General features: G+C 43.4%; 4 protein-coding genes across 4 annotated transcripts; 3 read left to right on the forward strand and 1 right to left on the reverse strand.

The window, feature by feature from the left end:
• Nucleotides 1-1,154: 1,154 nt before the first annotated feature.
• LOC120422158 (zinc finger protein 3-like) lies at nucleotides 1,155-2,748 on the forward strand. Its single transcript, XM_039585531.1, has 3 exons — nucleotides 1,155-1,272; nucleotides 1,336-2,422; nucleotides 2,485-2,748. Exons 1-3 carry the CDS (start codon nucleotides 1,155-1,157, stop codon nucleotides 2,729-2,731), a joined length of 1,452 nt encoding a protein of 483 aa, XP_039441465.1. The 3' UTR covers nucleotides 2,732-2,748.
• Nucleotides 2,749-6,151: 3,403 nt separating this feature from the next.
• LOC120422159 (uncharacterized) lies at nucleotides 6,152-11,247 on the forward strand. The gene is made up of 9 exons (XM_052707024.1): nucleotides 6,152-6,394; nucleotides 6,566-7,217; nucleotides 7,272-7,501; nucleotides 7,566-7,916; nucleotides 7,979-8,413; nucleotides 8,947-8,962; nucleotides 9,167-9,537; nucleotides 9,605-10,754; nucleotides 10,814-11,247. Exons 1-9 carry the CDS (start codon nucleotides 6,364-6,366, stop codon nucleotides 11,028-11,030), a joined length of 3,453 nt encoding a protein of 1,150 aa, XP_052562984.1. The 5' UTR covers nucleotides 6,152-6,363; the 3' UTR covers nucleotides 11,031-11,247.
• A 2-nt stretch (nucleotides 11,248-11,249) lies between these two features.
• LOC120422160 (tryptophan--tRNA ligase, mitochondrial) lies at nucleotides 11,250-14,872 on the reverse strand. The gene is made up of 3 exons (XM_039585533.2): nucleotides 14,609-14,872; nucleotides 11,838-12,384; nucleotides 11,250-11,781 (listed from the first exon to the last, which is right to left on the reverse strand). The coding sequence occupies exons 1-3, from the start codon at nucleotides 14,675-14,677 to the stop codon at nucleotides 11,279-11,281; spliced, it is 1,119 nt and encodes a 372-aa protein (XP_039441467.1). The 5' UTR covers nucleotides 14,678-14,872; the 3' UTR covers nucleotides 11,250-11,278.
• A 196-nt stretch (nucleotides 14,873-15,068) lies between these two features.
• LOC120422168 (BLOC-1-related complex subunit 7) lies at nucleotides 15,069-15,399 on the forward strand. Its single transcript, XM_039585545.2, has one exon. It carries the CDS (start codon nucleotides 15,079-15,081, stop codon nucleotides 15,394-15,396), a length of 318 nt encoding a protein of 105 aa, XP_039441479.1. The 5' UTR covers nucleotides 15,069-15,078; the 3' UTR covers nucleotides 15,397-15,399.
• Nucleotides 15,400-15,452: the final 53 nt, after the last annotated feature.

The following is a 15,452-nucleotide window of genomic DNA, read 5'->3' on the forward strand; positions in this document are numbered from 1 at the left end:
CTCGAAAAAGACTAAAATTTAGGCTTTTTGACGATAACATAAACCCTCTACAACCTAACCCCGCCTTTAGACGGGCTTCGATATAAAAAATCGCCAAAAAACAATTTTCCAACCGGTTTTTGATCTCTAAAAAGCATTGGAAAGAAAAACTCTTAAAATTTTAGAAAATTTCAGGGTTGGAAGTTTAACTTGTTTTATGTGACTTTGCCAATGTTTTAAAAAATGTCATTTTTTTAGGGGTCAACTTTGGCTGTGTTTTTTACTAACATATTTTCAGTAAGAAGAAGTATGCAGTAATTTTTGTATTGTCCCAGACTATGCCTCTACGCATTTTTTTGCAATTTAAATGATGATGGTGCCATTCTATAGCAAAAAATGTGAAAAACATGCAAAAAATTGAAAAAGTGACTGTAAAAACGTGAAAAAATTAGATAGGCAAAATGTAATTATATTCGGTGGTAGAATAGGCCATATACTACCAAAAGCAAACATAAACTAAACAAGATAAATGCAAATTAAAATACAAAAAATAAAACAAGAAAACATAAAACAAGAGAAGTAAAGTTTTTTTTAGAACATAGTTGCTCAAAATGACCTCCTGTACACGAGAAAAATAAATATTTTCGAAAAAAAAATTTTGGGCAGTAGATGGTTAGGCCTCAAATTTAGCCTTTTTCGTACTAAAACGAAACTAGTCTTTTTAAGACTAACACATCATTATAGGCTTAAAAAGACTTAACACGGTTAGGTTCGATAAAGCCAAATTTTAAGTCTTAAAAGACTAATGTCGGCTTTGCGTGTGAGAAAACTGTAAACAACTGTTGGTACGTTCGTTTGATGGCTAGTTCGGCACTGAGTGCCGCACTCAGAGCTGTCAAAGTGTTTCTTTGAAGAAACTCGCGCTAGTTCCGCACGAGTTTCGCCGCCATCTTGGAACTGAAACTCTAGTGCCGCACTCGATATTTTTTCAGTTTCATGCGAGTTCCATGCACACTGAAAAAGAATGTTCGTTTGAACCAAAACTGGCACCGACGAGTGCGGCACTCAGTGCCACACTGGCTGTTCAAACGAACGTACCATGTGTGTAAACTTGAACTTGAAGATTGATTAAAAGTTTTAAAATAAGATTATTTTTCTCATAACATACATACCTCATGGGATTTTTGTCCAAAAAGAAATTGGCCTGCCGGGCAAATGCCAGGAAAAAGCATGAGAAAAATTTGGCCGAGAAAGCTGCCAAGCTAGCTGCCCAGCGTTCCTTGCTTTTGTCAAGTATTTTTTTTAAAAAAGCTGTAAACATTTATAATAAACACTAATCTGAGCTCCCTTCCTCAGATCTCGAGCAGGAATCCACTCCCGATGACCTGGAACCAGCCCAAAGCAACAACCTTCCCGAGGAGCCGGAATTCCTGCTGGAAATCAAGGAGGAACGACTGGAGGAAGTTTTCGATCCCGTCCGGAGCAGCCACAACTCGGAACCACCAACATTATTCTGCTCGCTCTGTCTGCGGCAATGCTCGGAGGAGCAGATCCAGGAATTTTCACACCAAACCTGGGTTGGGGCCAGCTGCGAAGGTCGTCGGGGGAAGTTGGAGCAGATGCTGGGAGAGGTGCAGATCGACGGGGACATTTGTCGGACCTGCTGGCGCATGGTAGAGTTGGCCGTGGACTTCCGGCAGAGTTGCTTGAAGATGGTCGAGTTAAAAGAGAGATTTCCGGTTGGAGTTGCGAGGAAGAATGACGAAGAGGAGGAATGGTTTGTTGGGGGAACCATGGAAGGTTTGGGTCGAACGCGGAAGATGGTGCAGGATCATGTGGAGCGCGTTGAGTTCGCGGAGGCCAGTTTGAGGAATGAAATTGACATGAAGTTAGAGGAGGGTTCTGGTGATGATACGACTGTGATTGAAAAAGAAACGCATCTGGCTGAAGATCACTTCGAAGAAGATCTTAAAAGTAATTCTAACGAATCAATGGAAAACGTGGAAGAACCCGACGATGAACCAGACTTAACGCCAGCCGAACCCATCCCAATTCCGCTGTTCACATGCTCAACCTGCAACAGATCGTTCGAGAGCAAAGGCTCGTTGCACATCCATCAGAACTATTGCAACAGTTCGAAAACGATCCGCACGTACAGCTGCACAATCTGTTCCGCAAATTTCATGTGCTACGCATCGTTGATCGGTCACCTCAACAAGCACAAAGGAGTCAAACCGTTCCAGTGTTCCAAACCAAGCTGCACCAAGACCTTCTACAGTCGGGTGGTTTGGCGCAACCACGAGCTAAGTTGTGGCTCGTCCCCATTCGTTTGTGCGCTGTGCGGGGTGACCATCAAAAGCTATTCCGCTTTCAAATCGCACAAGGCCAAACATACAGAGCGTACCTTCTCTTGCCCGAATTGTGAGAAGAAATTCTCTTCAAGGTAATGAAGATAAAAGTAAAAGGTTTAACAATTCCCATCACTTTTCACACATTTTCTTTCAGAACGCATCTCAGAAAGCACCAGACAGTGCACACGAACGCACGGAACTACCCGTGTACGGAGTGCGATAAGGCGTTCAAGAGCAGCTATGCGGCGCGGGTTCACATGAGGATTCACACGCAGGAGAAGCCGTTTAGTTGTGCAATTTGTGGGATGGGATTTGCGTACAAATGCTTGGTGAAGCCGCACATGGAGAAGAGCCATGAGGGGGCGGTTTATAGTAAGAATGAGAGTGGAAAGGGGCAATAAATGGATCGTCCTCACCGTTGTGTTTCACATTATGTTTCTTCTGGTTTTCCTCCTGAGGAGATGTTGCTGCTGAAAAATTTCCAAGGTGAGGTGCGAGTGCCATCTGCATGCTGTCGATCTCCAAGTCTACGTTTCTTGCCCTGCATCCGAGGTGAACACGCTGGCCGACGCTTTCAACGAATATCTCGCAACTAAAGCTCGTTGGACCGATTCAGAGAAAATTGTCCCCAATCTGCTAAGAAATCAAGATTTGGCTTGAGACATTTTTCTCTGTTATGGCAATGACTGGCTCGCACCAAACCCCATATTAGGATGTAGCAAAAAGGGTCATTTTTGCGTGCATTTCAGGGCATCAAGCTTCCCATGCGCCAGTGCCAACGCACACCGCGGGTTTGGTTTTCTAGCTTCGGTACGTGCCTGAACCCATTTGTGTATTGGTATCTTGGAACATCGTACCAGCGCACCACGACACTCTCGGTTCGCCGCGTCGGTTTTGTGTCTGGCACTCACCCATGGCATGAACCCAGCGTGCTGTGGTACGCGCCGTGGTATTGAACCCGTTTTGTACCGCCAGCAAATACCACGGCACGTACCTCGGCTCGTGCCGAGTGAAGCACCTTGGTTCATACACCGGGTTCATGCCATGGGTGAGTGCCAGACACAAAACCGACGCGGCGAACCGAGAGTGTCGTGGTGCGCTGGTACGATGAGTCAAAATACCCTCGGTTCGTGTGAGTCGGGTACGGGTGTAAACCGAACAAAGCAGGCGCAAAGCAAACCCGAGGGACAAGTGAACCGCGTGTACCGCACGGTGCAGGGAAGCTTGCAGGGCATGATCCGCTAGGTGCACTGAGCCCGAATCCCAAATATGAGCTTGATTGGTTGCGACAGGACCTGGCGCTTTGACTTTGAAGTTTAAATGGGATTTAACCCGTAAAATCGGTGCGTTTTGGTTTTTGCCAGTTTTGAGCCCCTTAACGATTTTTGCATTTTTCAAAAACCTTATGAGCTCATAGTCCGTGTTCCAGGGAACAACTTTGCCGAAGAGTGCGAAAAGATTCGTCCACTATTTAAAATATTACAGAACTTATAACACCGCTGCTGAAAACTTCAACATTTTCTTCACTCTCTTCTGGCAGCATTTGCTGCTACGGCAGAAAGCATTGAGACAGGCGTCGCGACGCTCATGAAACCAAGCAAGCTGGAAACGATTTTCATCATGCCAAAAAAAAATCAAGGATCGCTGAAGGAGCTATTACACTATAGCAAACAAACAAACAAACTCGCACTTTTTCGGGTTTGACAGTTTGCCAAACTCGCAAACTTGTTTGCGGCAAACTCTCAAGCAAGACAAAACAAGAGAAAAAAATGTATGCAAGTTGACGTTTCTGCAAACAAACGTTGGCGAACAAACAACGCAGACAATCTGTCAAAATGTGTGAGTTTGTTTGCCGTAGTCTAATACCTCCTGAGTAGCAAAAGTCTGCCAAAGTAGAGCGTTCATGGCGTTTGAGGGATCAGTGAGATCAGTACATCACAGCAAATTCTGATGTTCGTTTTCAGTTATTGCCATAATTATAACAGAGAAAAATGTCTCAAGTCAACCCTTGATTTCTTAGAAGATTGCGGCCAATTTTATCTAAATCGGCTATAATATTTACTGAAAACTGCACTACTGAAATCTTCAGCTAGTTTTTCGCTGATCATCCGTTATAATTTGTATGGAGCTGCCAAAGTTTGCTCAATTTTCAGCAAGTTTTCCTTTTATATTGAAAATTTCAGTAGTGCAGATTTCAGTAAATTTAACTGAATTGAGTAATGAGAAATTGGTGTGACACACCAATTTCCCGTTTCCCAACATTTCAGTAGTGCAGTTTTCAGTAAATATTTACTGAAAACGAACATCAGAATTTGCTGTGTAGGTTAGACCGGGGCCAACATTTACTGCCCCGTCCGACGGAAGGCGTGATCAGACGAATCACGAGGCAACCACGCTAACCCCTACACCACGGGTCCCTGTGTTACTCTGTGTTAATACTTCGTATAGAGGTTAGGTCGTTAGCTCAGCCCAGGTGTAGGAGTCGCCTCCCTGGGTCCTGCCTCGGTGGAGTCGCTGGTAGGCAGTTGGACTCACAATCCAAAGGTCGACAGTTCGAATTCCGGGGTGGATGGAAGCTAAGGTGTAAAAAGAGGTTTGCAATTGCCTCAACAATCAAGCCTTCGGACACCTACACTCAAAGTCAAAAGTATCCCTCAAAAGGGTACTTTCAATCCTTAAAAAGGATACTTTCTATCCTTTTTTAAAGTTCACCCGGCGTCACCCTGTTAAAAGGGTATGTCAAATTCAGTACATTTTCGATACCCTTTTAAAGGGTGACGACGGGTGAACTTGAAAAAAGGATACTTTTTACTTTGAGAGTAGTTTCGAGTAGGAATCTCGCAAACGAGAACGCCAGGTAGTGCGAATAATTTGATTTAGATTTTTTGACGTTCGAATTAGCGGACATTCGAAGTACGGCACAATCTGGTGTCCACTGCCATGAATTAAAACCTGAATTTTGAAGCATTTTGACGATTTTGACAGTAAACCCTTCAGCAAGCGTGCGTGCTCAACTAAATTTTTATTTCAAATTGAAATTTCTCTTTTGCCTTGGTCGACTGACGAACCTATGTGACCAGCCCCCTGGCACCACTGTAAATGCCTAGAACGTTTGACAGTTACCAAAACCTCGAAGAGCCCACGCATTAGTATGTGTGAAGAGCCCACCATAAACAATGCATTGGATAGAGTTTGAGCATTAGTATGTGTGAAGAGCCCATCATAAACAAAGCTTTGGATGAAGTAGTATTGGTGTCTTCTGATTGTTTACATAAAAATAGGGAAATGGCGCGCTTAATCAAAAATAATAATTTTGTGATAAAATTATTACAAAATTTGATTCAAGTGGTCACGCGAGTGGTCCTGTGTATCTTGGGCATATTTCCGGACGTTTATCGTGTGTGTATGAGGCCGGAAACCAAGGAGCTCTTGAATCGGCCGGCTGGCTGGCTGCAGCCGGAGAAGCAGAGTAAAATTTTACCTCTTCCGAAAACCGGTACCGGCCGGGTTCCTGTTTTTTCGGAGCAAGAATCCGACCGAAAGCTGCTCTGAATCGTGGAGTAAGTAAAGAACCTTCAACAATAGCAATGGAGGATAAACCAAATTAAAGGAAAAATCCGAATCGACCGGGAAAATCGGGGACCGAGGATCGACAATTGTTCACCCCACTTTGTTTATTTTTCAAAATCTGACAGTAGACACCTTCGTTTTCTTCTTTGTTTTCTTGGTGTTCGTCATCGAATATTTTGGTTTCATAAACATGGCGGCAGTGACAGAGGGCTGTATGTGACCCAACAGCTCGATTGTCGCCCAAGATTAAAGTCGTACAACGTGCTAAATTCCTCACCGGGCTGTTTTGGGTGGGAGACATTACACAAATGTAAACCCATCGGCCGTTGGTGGACCCCTCGGCAATGTTTACAATACAAATAAACCAGTTTGCACAGTTTGCAAGTTACGTGTGCGCTCGAAGATTTTTGATAATTTTTGAATATTAAGATATTTAATACATAATACTTGCAATACGTTCACAATGTCACATAAAAGCATTTGCCAAATTCCAGGTAAATCAGTTAAACGCTTGATTGGCAAAGTCCCCAGGCCCGACGTGCTCGTTGATATCTACGCGATGTCTTGTTGACTTAGCCCAAGTCAACAAAAGTGATTCATTTCCGATAGATGTCGAAAAAAATTGATGGGATCTTATTTAAATAAGGCAAATATTTTCTCAACAGACTCCTCACTTCCGGAATCCATCACCGAAACCAACCTCACAGAACCACTTCTGGAAGTTATCAAAGAGGAACCCCAGCTGGACATCCCAGCCACCGAACAGCTGTACGAAGTCTTGCTCCTAGTTGAGGAACCAAAGTCCGAACCAGCCGAACCCATCCCGGAGGTGTCCCTCTTCTGTTCCCTCTGTCTACGCCCGTGCACCTGCGACCAGGTGGTCGAATTCTCCACCGAACCCAGCTGGAACGGCCTGGATGTGGCGAGCGGACGGGACAAGTTGGTGCCACTTTTGGGCGTGGAGATTGAGCTGGAGCAGTGTGCCGTTTGCCGGTCGTGTTGGACATTGGTGGAAATGTTGGCCGATTTTCGGGAGAGTTGTCTGAAGGCGGCTGCTTGGAGGATGCAGTTCAATTTTGGGTTGGACGAGGTTGGGGACGATTGGTTGTCCAAGGAGAACTTGGAGTTGATGGCGAGGACGCAGAAGGTGGTTCAAAGGCATGTGGAACGTATTCAAACGGCTGAAATTGTGACGCGGAACAGTCAAAATTCGGATGCGAATGATTTGCCGGAGGAGAAGCCAATGCTGAAAGATGAAAAGGATTGGGTGCAAGGCGCGAACTATTCAGAATCACCAAAAGAACTGCCAAAAAATGAGTAAGTTAATTAGTTAAGGTTTATTTATTCAAGTAAAGAACAAATCTGATGCAGTTCCCCCAGCGAATCCGCCGAAATCGTCGAGAAAATGGAAATATCATCATTTAGCTGCGCAAAATGCCAGCGAAAGTTTGAAACCAAATCGGGCATGGCGATTCACTTCAAGTATTGCATAAATCCAACGCGCAAGAAGCCACTTGTCCCGAAGCTGCACACTTGCTCGATCTGTTCGGCCAATTTCAGATACTGGTCTCAGTTGGAAGAGCATTTTACAAGGCACGCGGGTAAGAGTTCACTCGCTCTTCTGCTATCCATTCAAATTCGACAGACTCACAAACTTTGTTTTAGGAAGCAAAGAATTCGAGTGCCGCAAGGGAAACTGCAAGAGACGGTTCTTTTCTATGCCTAGTCGAAAGAAACACGAAAACAATTGCAAGGGAATGAACTTGTTGGAGGTAAGTTTTGGTCAAGAATCTTCGGCAACATGCAGCGAGACCATGGAGATGCAGCTTCCAACAGAGATACGGGTTTACCCGTGCAAAAATTGTCCACGGAAATTCGACACCGAAGGAGGATTGAGTAAACATGCTTGGAGGTGCAAAGAACCAGATCAGAACCGCCAGCTCCACACATGCGAGATCTGTTCGATGGAATTTCTCAATGCTAAAAATCTTGATGCGCACATGAATAAGCACAACGGTAAGAGCTTTTCAAAACTCTAAGCTATAATCTATTAAATTGCAAACTTCCCCTCTCATCAGGAATCAAACCGTACAAGTGCAAAAACGAAACCTGCGGCATGCACTTTTACGGCAAGCTTGAAATGTACGCGCACGGTAGAGTTTGTGGCAAGGACAAACCCATCTGCCAGCTGTGTGGCCGTCAGCTGTCCTCGGAGGTGACGCTGCGGGCGCACATGGAAACCCACGCGGCAGAGCCCACCGCCGAGTGTGAAACGTGCGGCAAAAAGTTTAAAACGAAAAAGCTTCTCAAGACGCACCAGGCGGTCCACTCGGACGAGCGGAAGTTTTCGTGCGACGAGTGCGGAAAGGCTTACAAAACGCTGTACGCGCTCAAAGTGCACCGGCGGAATCACATGGAGGTGAAGCCGTTCAGTTGTACCGTTTGCGGGAAGGGGTTCGTGTACAAGTGTCTCGTGAAGCCGCATATGGATAAGTATCATGGCGGAGGGGATTAAGAAGAACTGTGGAAATTTGCTAAATATATGATTTTTATTTAAATTTTGGTTAAATTTATTATTTGGTGTAGGTATAAGAGTCAAATGAGTCTTCATTATAATTCATAAAATTTATATCTGATAAAAGTCAAGAGCACAAAAAAATGTGCGCACCTTAATAAATATTACCTTGTAGTCATACTTGACAGATGACGAGCGAAAGCTGAAAACAAAGGGAGAGAAAACGCCGAGACGCGCGCGTGTCACGAAAGAGCGAATGAAAGTTGTCAAATGGTTGATTTGTGTGGAATAAGACGTGTTGTTTGTTAATTGCAAAATATCTGTGTTTTTTAAAGAAAGTCCCCGACTTTCGGAACCTGACAATTTGGAAAACAGTCACTGGGAAGTAGAAAACACCTATTTTTTCAGTGTTTCTGTTAAGAATTGTGAGGTTACAAAGAAAAACTTTTCAATCGAGTAGCCCCTTGAGCCAATTTTCATTCAGATAGGTTTGTTTACATTGAGACTTATTTACGTTTCAAACATTTCAAGTCAAGGGAACACCAATGTAATTTCATCGTGCACCTAATGTTGGCGTAACACTTAGACGTTCAATTTTAGCTTTCAAAAGGCGCTACGCCTGAAATCGACTAAAAAATGGCTCACTAAAAAGGGAGAAAGCAAGATTCTATCAAAAGTTACGCATAATAAGTTGTTTAAACAGTGAAAATCAGCAAATTGGATGTTTTGGAATTAAATGAATCGTAACTAGAACCAAAAACTTAATTTTACAATACAGAATGGAGGGCACCGGCAAAAAGAGTCGCAAAAAGGTCGATCCCAAAGTGCTGGAAGCTTGCATGAGCGCGGTTCGTTCCGGGGAAAAATCCTTCTACGCCGCCAGCAAGTCCTTCGGCATTCCCACCTCCACGATCCGCTACCGGATGAGCGATGAGTGGAAGAACCGAGCTCAGAAAGGGTCGGGCACGGTGTTGACGCCGGCCGAGGAGAAACGGATCATTGCGTGGCTGCAGGACAGCGAGACAAAGGGTCTTCCGGTGGGGAAGCAAACTCTTCTTTTCAAGATTAGAGATTTGCTCGTGGAAAACCCGCGACCGACACCGTTCAAGGACAATATTCCGGGTAGGCTTTATAAGCTAGTTGAAATTGTTGTTTACCATCATAATTTCTGGACACGAAATTGTTGCAGGTCGAAAGTGGCTCACTGGATTCCTTAGGCGTCATCAAGGAAAAGTAACGCTGCGAACCGCTGAAGCGGTAATTGCGGCCGGACCTTCCAACAGTCACAACCCCGCCGATGAGCTAGAAACTAAGGAAATCAAGCAGGAAAGCTTGGAGGAAGTTTTCGCCGAACCGATAAACATCCGGAAGTGCCAAAAATCGGAGCCACCTTCAACGTTCTGCTCGCTCTGTCTGCGGCAATGCTTGGAGGAGCAGGTCCAGGAATTTTCCACCTACCAGAGTTGGAATGGGGCCAGCTTCGAAGATCGTCGGGGGAAGTTGGAGCAGATGCTGGGAGGCGTGCAGATTGACGGGGACATTTGTCAGACCTGCTGGCGCATGGTCGAGCTGGCCGTGGACTTCCGGCAGAGCTGCTTGAAGATGGTCGAGTTAAAGGAGAGATATCCGGTTGGAGTTGCGAGGAAGGATGAGGACGAGGAGGAATGGTTTGTTGGGGGAACCTTGGAAGGTTTGGGTCGAACGCGGAAGATGGTGCAGGATCATATGCAGCGCGTTGAGTTCGCGGAGGTCAGTTTGAGGAATGAAATCAACATGAAAGTAGAGAAGGGTTCTGACGATGACACGACTTTGCTGGAAGAAGATACGGATTTTTGTGAAGATCACTTCGAAGATGACACTGGAAGCAATCCTGACGAATCAACGGAAAACGTGGAAGAACCTTGCGATGAACCAGACTTAACACTAGCCGAAAGCATCCCAATTCCACTGTTCACATGCACCAGCTGCAACAGATCGTTCGAGAGCAAAGTGTCGCTGCACGTCCATCTGAACTATTGCGACAGTTCGAAAACGGAACCGATCCGCACGTTCAGCTGCACAGTCTGTTCGGCGGATTTCATGTGCCGCGAATCGTTGACCGGTCACCTCAACAAGCACAAAGGAATCAAACCGTTCCAGTGTTCCAAACCCAGCTGCACCAAGACCTTCTACAGTCCGATGACGCTGCGCGTCCACGAGCGAGGTTGCGGCTCGTCCCCGTTCGTTTGTGCGCTGTGCGGAGTGACCACCAAGACCCTTTCGAGCTACAGAGCGCATCAGGAGACACATAACGAGCGTACGCTGGCCTGTCCGGATTGTGATAAGAAGTTCTCGTCGAGGTAAGTATGATAAAAGTGAATGTTTGAAAAAACTTAACTCACGACACCTTTTCTTTCAGGACGTACCTCAAAAAGCACCAGAAGGTGCACACGAACGCACGGAACTACCCGTGTACGGAGTGCGGGAAGACGTTCAAGACCAACTATGCGGCGCGGGTTCATATGAGGATTCACACGCAGGAGAAGCCGTTTAGTTGTGCAATTTGTGGGATGGGATTTGCGTACAAATGCTTGGTGAAGCCGCACATGGAGAAGAACCACGAGGGAGCGATTTAATAAATCTTGACGAAGGAATGTTTCACTTCAGTATTTATATCACTTCCAGATTCAGCTGTATAATGAAAGCTCCCTTGAATCGCCTAGTAGTAATGCCGATCCTGAGTGATGAGTATTCAGTAACTTTGGTCTACGACTATTTGGGAAACGGTTTCAGCCCTGAAAAGGACTCGAGCCAGCTAATGGATTTCGAAATGTTTTCAGTAACAGATGCATAACCATCTCAAACACTCTTCATATGTATTACCTTACTCAACCCGTTCCTTCCTCGCCACTTCCGGTAACCGCGCCAAGCTAAACCCATTCATTCCAACCTTCTCCTTCACCTCGTGCAGCGTCCTTTCCGCCGTCTCGCGTGCCCTCTCGCAACCCTCCTCAATAACCGTCGCCAAATACCCTGGGTCCGCCAAATACCGGTCAATATCGCTTCTAATCGGTTCCAGATGCGCAACCAACGCGTCCGCCACCAGCCCCTTGTACTGGCCGGTATTCAATCCCTTGGCCTCGACGCAAATCTGCTGCGGACTTTTCCCACTCGCAAGCGAGTGAATCGTCAGCAGGTTGGCCACACCCAGGCGCGTTTCCGGTTCGAACGTTACCTCGGAGGTAAAGTCCGTGACGGATTTCCGGATCTTTTCGCGAATCGCGTCCGCCTTGTCCGTCAACATGATGCAGCTCTTGGGATCGGGATCCGATTTGGACATCTTTTTCGTTGGATCGCGGAGCGATTTGAGCCGGCAGCTGGTGTCGTCTGCAATATCAAATAATTTTGAGTCAAACAGGCCTTTAAGAGTGTAGCAACCTCACCGGAAATGATCGGATTACAGAACGGGAACGTCGCCCCAAACCGGTTATTGAACGCCCTCGCCAGCGACTGCGCCAACTGCAGATGCTGAACCTGATCCTCCCCAACAGGCACATGCGTCGCCTTGTAAAGCATAATGTCCGCGGCCTGCAGCACCGGATAGATGTACAACCCCAGCGGAATCTCCTTCAGCTTCGAAGACTTTTCCTTGTACTGCGGCAAGTGCGTCAGCCGTGCCATCGTGGTCATGCAGCCCAGAATCCAAGATAGCTCCGCATGCTGCGGAACTCCGGATTGCAAAAAGAGCGTCGATTTAGTGGGGTCGATTCCGCAAGCAAGTAGCGTGGCCGCCATCTGGAGACTGTTGTGCCGGAGCAGGTCCGGGTCCTGGGGAAGTGTGATTGAGTGGAGATCTACGATGCAGTACGTGACGTCCTCGCCCGAGTTTTGCAGGTCGACCCAGCGCTTGATGGCGCCGAGGTAGTTGCCGATGTGGAGCGCACCGGTGGGTTGGACGCCGGAGAAGATTTTGCGGGGCCGGGAGGGAGCCTGGGGGGATTATAAGATTTTTTTAGGTTAATTTATTTGAAAAGTGGAAGTTTTTAAATTCAACTTCATTTGAATAAAATTGCAATATTGCAATTGGAAACAAATGATCCAAATTGTCCGAATCCGAATCATTTCCTGGAATAACTCAAAACTGTAACATAATTCTGTTTTTTTTCAAATACTTATATTTTTCATTATTGCTAATATGGGTATCAACCAATATTTTGTGATATTTTTTTGTCCTATTATAATTAAATACTCAAATTTTAACAAAATACTGTTTTTTTTTTTCAATATACTATGTTTTATGATCAGAAATATTGTTATCGAACCAAATATGGTGAAATTAATAACATTATTAGAATTTTTAAATATATTTTTTTTACAAAATCTTTAGATATAAAAAATCTTTAGATATAAAGTGTCAGTAGTGAATAACCTAATAAAAATCCCATACATCAAATCTATAATTTAACTTAAAAAGGCCCTATAAACAAAGGAAATAAAGAAACTCTTGAAATTATGAAAATGATTTAAGTAGTTTTGAAAAACACAGAATTTTGTAAAACTTGTTTGAGAACTAAAACTTTTTAATAAGGGAAAATTCTCATATATTAGGCAGGTTTTGGATCCAGTCTTAATCCGATCCGGAAATTAAGCTTAGCGATAAAGCAACTTTTTCTGAGTACAATGACCTGTATAAAGGTCCACAAAAGATTTAAAATGGATTTTTAAATCAATTAAAAAAAAAAAATAACTTTGCTGTCCTTCTTGACAGGAAAGGTCCTACATGACAGCTCGTTCCAAAGGGACCATGGTTGATCCATTGAATAAAAAAATGTTGTCTTGTCATTTTTTTTTGCATTAAAATGAAAAAAAAAGTTATAAGAAATGGTTTTTAATCGTGTTTTTTATCGTTGTACATAAAAATTTGCATAGGGCTTAGGGTCCTATTTGCCGATTTCGCCTATTTACAACTCTAGAACTTTTTTTAAAAGGTACTATAAGTTATTGTTATTCATATGTTTATAAAAAGACCTTTTGAAAAAAAAACTCTAGAATTTTTGAGAAAACGTGCTTGTTTGCTTTTTATTGAGTAAATCTCAACACTTTCGCATTTTTTTCGCGATTCTCAAATTTTTATTTTTTTGATTTGGATGAAACTTTGTCCTTGTATTAATTATTTTTTCCATACAAGTCTCCATACAATTTTGGCAGCTGGTCATACAAAACGGGTATATAAATGTATGAAATTCTGGTTCTTAAGATGGAATTTTCTGATCGATTTGGTATCTTGAGCAAAGTTGTAGGTTATGATTAAGACTTTTCGGAAAATAGAGGAAATTTATCCATTTTCGTCACCTTAGCCTATTCGACCTATTCTCGTCACTTTTGCAGTTTGCCGCTATTAAAACTACATTTTTAGATAGGTACATCAACAATAAAGAGTTAATTATAACTTGCTTGCTCACTTGTATTTGTGCTATTCATTACTTTGAAATAGTTAAAATCACTAGTAATGTGAAAGCTGTAATTCATGATCAAAGTTCTGATAAGCCAATAATAGAAATGGGCTGAGAAAGGGTATATTTTGAGGTATACTAAATGTTGAATTTCTAAAATAAGTATTTTCAATTTCAAATTTTTATTTATTTTTTTCGAAAAATACATCTTTTGAGCCACAGTGCTATGAATATGACTTTAAGAAAAAAAATGTGTTTTTTCAACGTCGAAAAAACCGAAAACATCTAAAAAAAATATCGAGCTTGCAATCAAAAGTAGGTACTGTACATTTTTGAATAAAATGACCTTTCTCAAATTATAGCCACTTTTTGGTACTTAATATCAACTCATTTTCATTATTCGTTGCATTTTACTTCTTGAAAAAATGCACCCATCAAACAAATATTTTTTTTTGTAAATCTGAGAAAATTATGTACCTACTGCAAAAAATACAGACTGACCAACAGGTCTTGAACAATAGGTGCCCGATGGAATTACATGCTGTTTCAAAAAATATTAAAAAAGGGTAAAAGTTTTGAAAGTCAGAAAAGATTTTAGTTTGAATAAGCTTTTTTTTAAAGAAATTAAAAGTTAGAAGAAATAAATATAAATATAAATTTTATCAAATTTAATTTAGTCTTCAAGACTTGGATGTGCTTTGTAATCACTCCAGAATTAATAAACAAAATTATTTAATGAGATACCTAATTTGAATACTTACCACAGCTTCTGTGGATGCATATCGCACAGCCGGCCTCACAAGCCTCAAACAGGACAAGCTTTTGAACATTTTCAACTTAACTTTTGTAACAAATTTGTTGCACAACACTCAAAAAAGTGTTTTCCGCTGGATCGATCAGCTCAACACGCACCGCCAAAAACAGCTGATTTCCTCCCGACCTCAAAATTTGTTTCCAAAACAAACGGGCGAGGGGTCCGCAAACGTGGCATTTATGCTGCAGGTTACAGTAATTTCCCTCGACTGAGTTTGACAAGTGGGTGGTAATCGAAGGGTGGTGGGCGTTCTTTTGTTGATGTTTGGATCGAACATTTTCAGTGCTGAAGAAAATTTAAAAAATTTCGCATTTTGAATCGTTTTGACAAATTTTAAATTGAAGGTAAGTTTGTGATAAGGTGTACACGAAGAATGAAGCATCCAAATTTAAAGTTATGATTTTTTACAGCTCAAAAATGGCCTCCGCCTCCAGCAGCAGCGCAAAGAACCTGTTCAGCGACTCCAAGCGCCGTCTGGCGGAACGAGTTGCCGTGAATGTGAACAACGCCTCCTCGGTGGCTCGCCAAATCGTGCGGGGCTCCAAGTCGAACGAAATCCTGATGCAGGCAGCGAAAAACTTCGCCTATCACGAGAGCACGGTGGACAATAGCATTCAAAATTTGCGCAAAATGGACATCATTTTCCAGCATCTGAACTATCAGTACGAGGCCATCCAGCAGGCGGCGGAAAAGCTGGAATATGTGGAGGAGCAGGTTGGGGCGATGGAAAGATGATAATTTTGTTCTTGGCGAAAAGCGTGAAAAGATGATAAAGAGTTATTACAAAAGTT

The sequence above is a fragment of the Culex pipiens genome, chromosome 2, assembly GCF_016801865.2.
Source record: "Culex pipiens pallens isolate TS chromosome 2, TS_CPP_V2, whole genome shotgun sequence".
In the NCBI taxonomy this organism is placed as follows: Eukaryota; Metazoa; Arthropoda; class Insecta; order Diptera; family Culicidae; genus Culex; species Culex pipiens.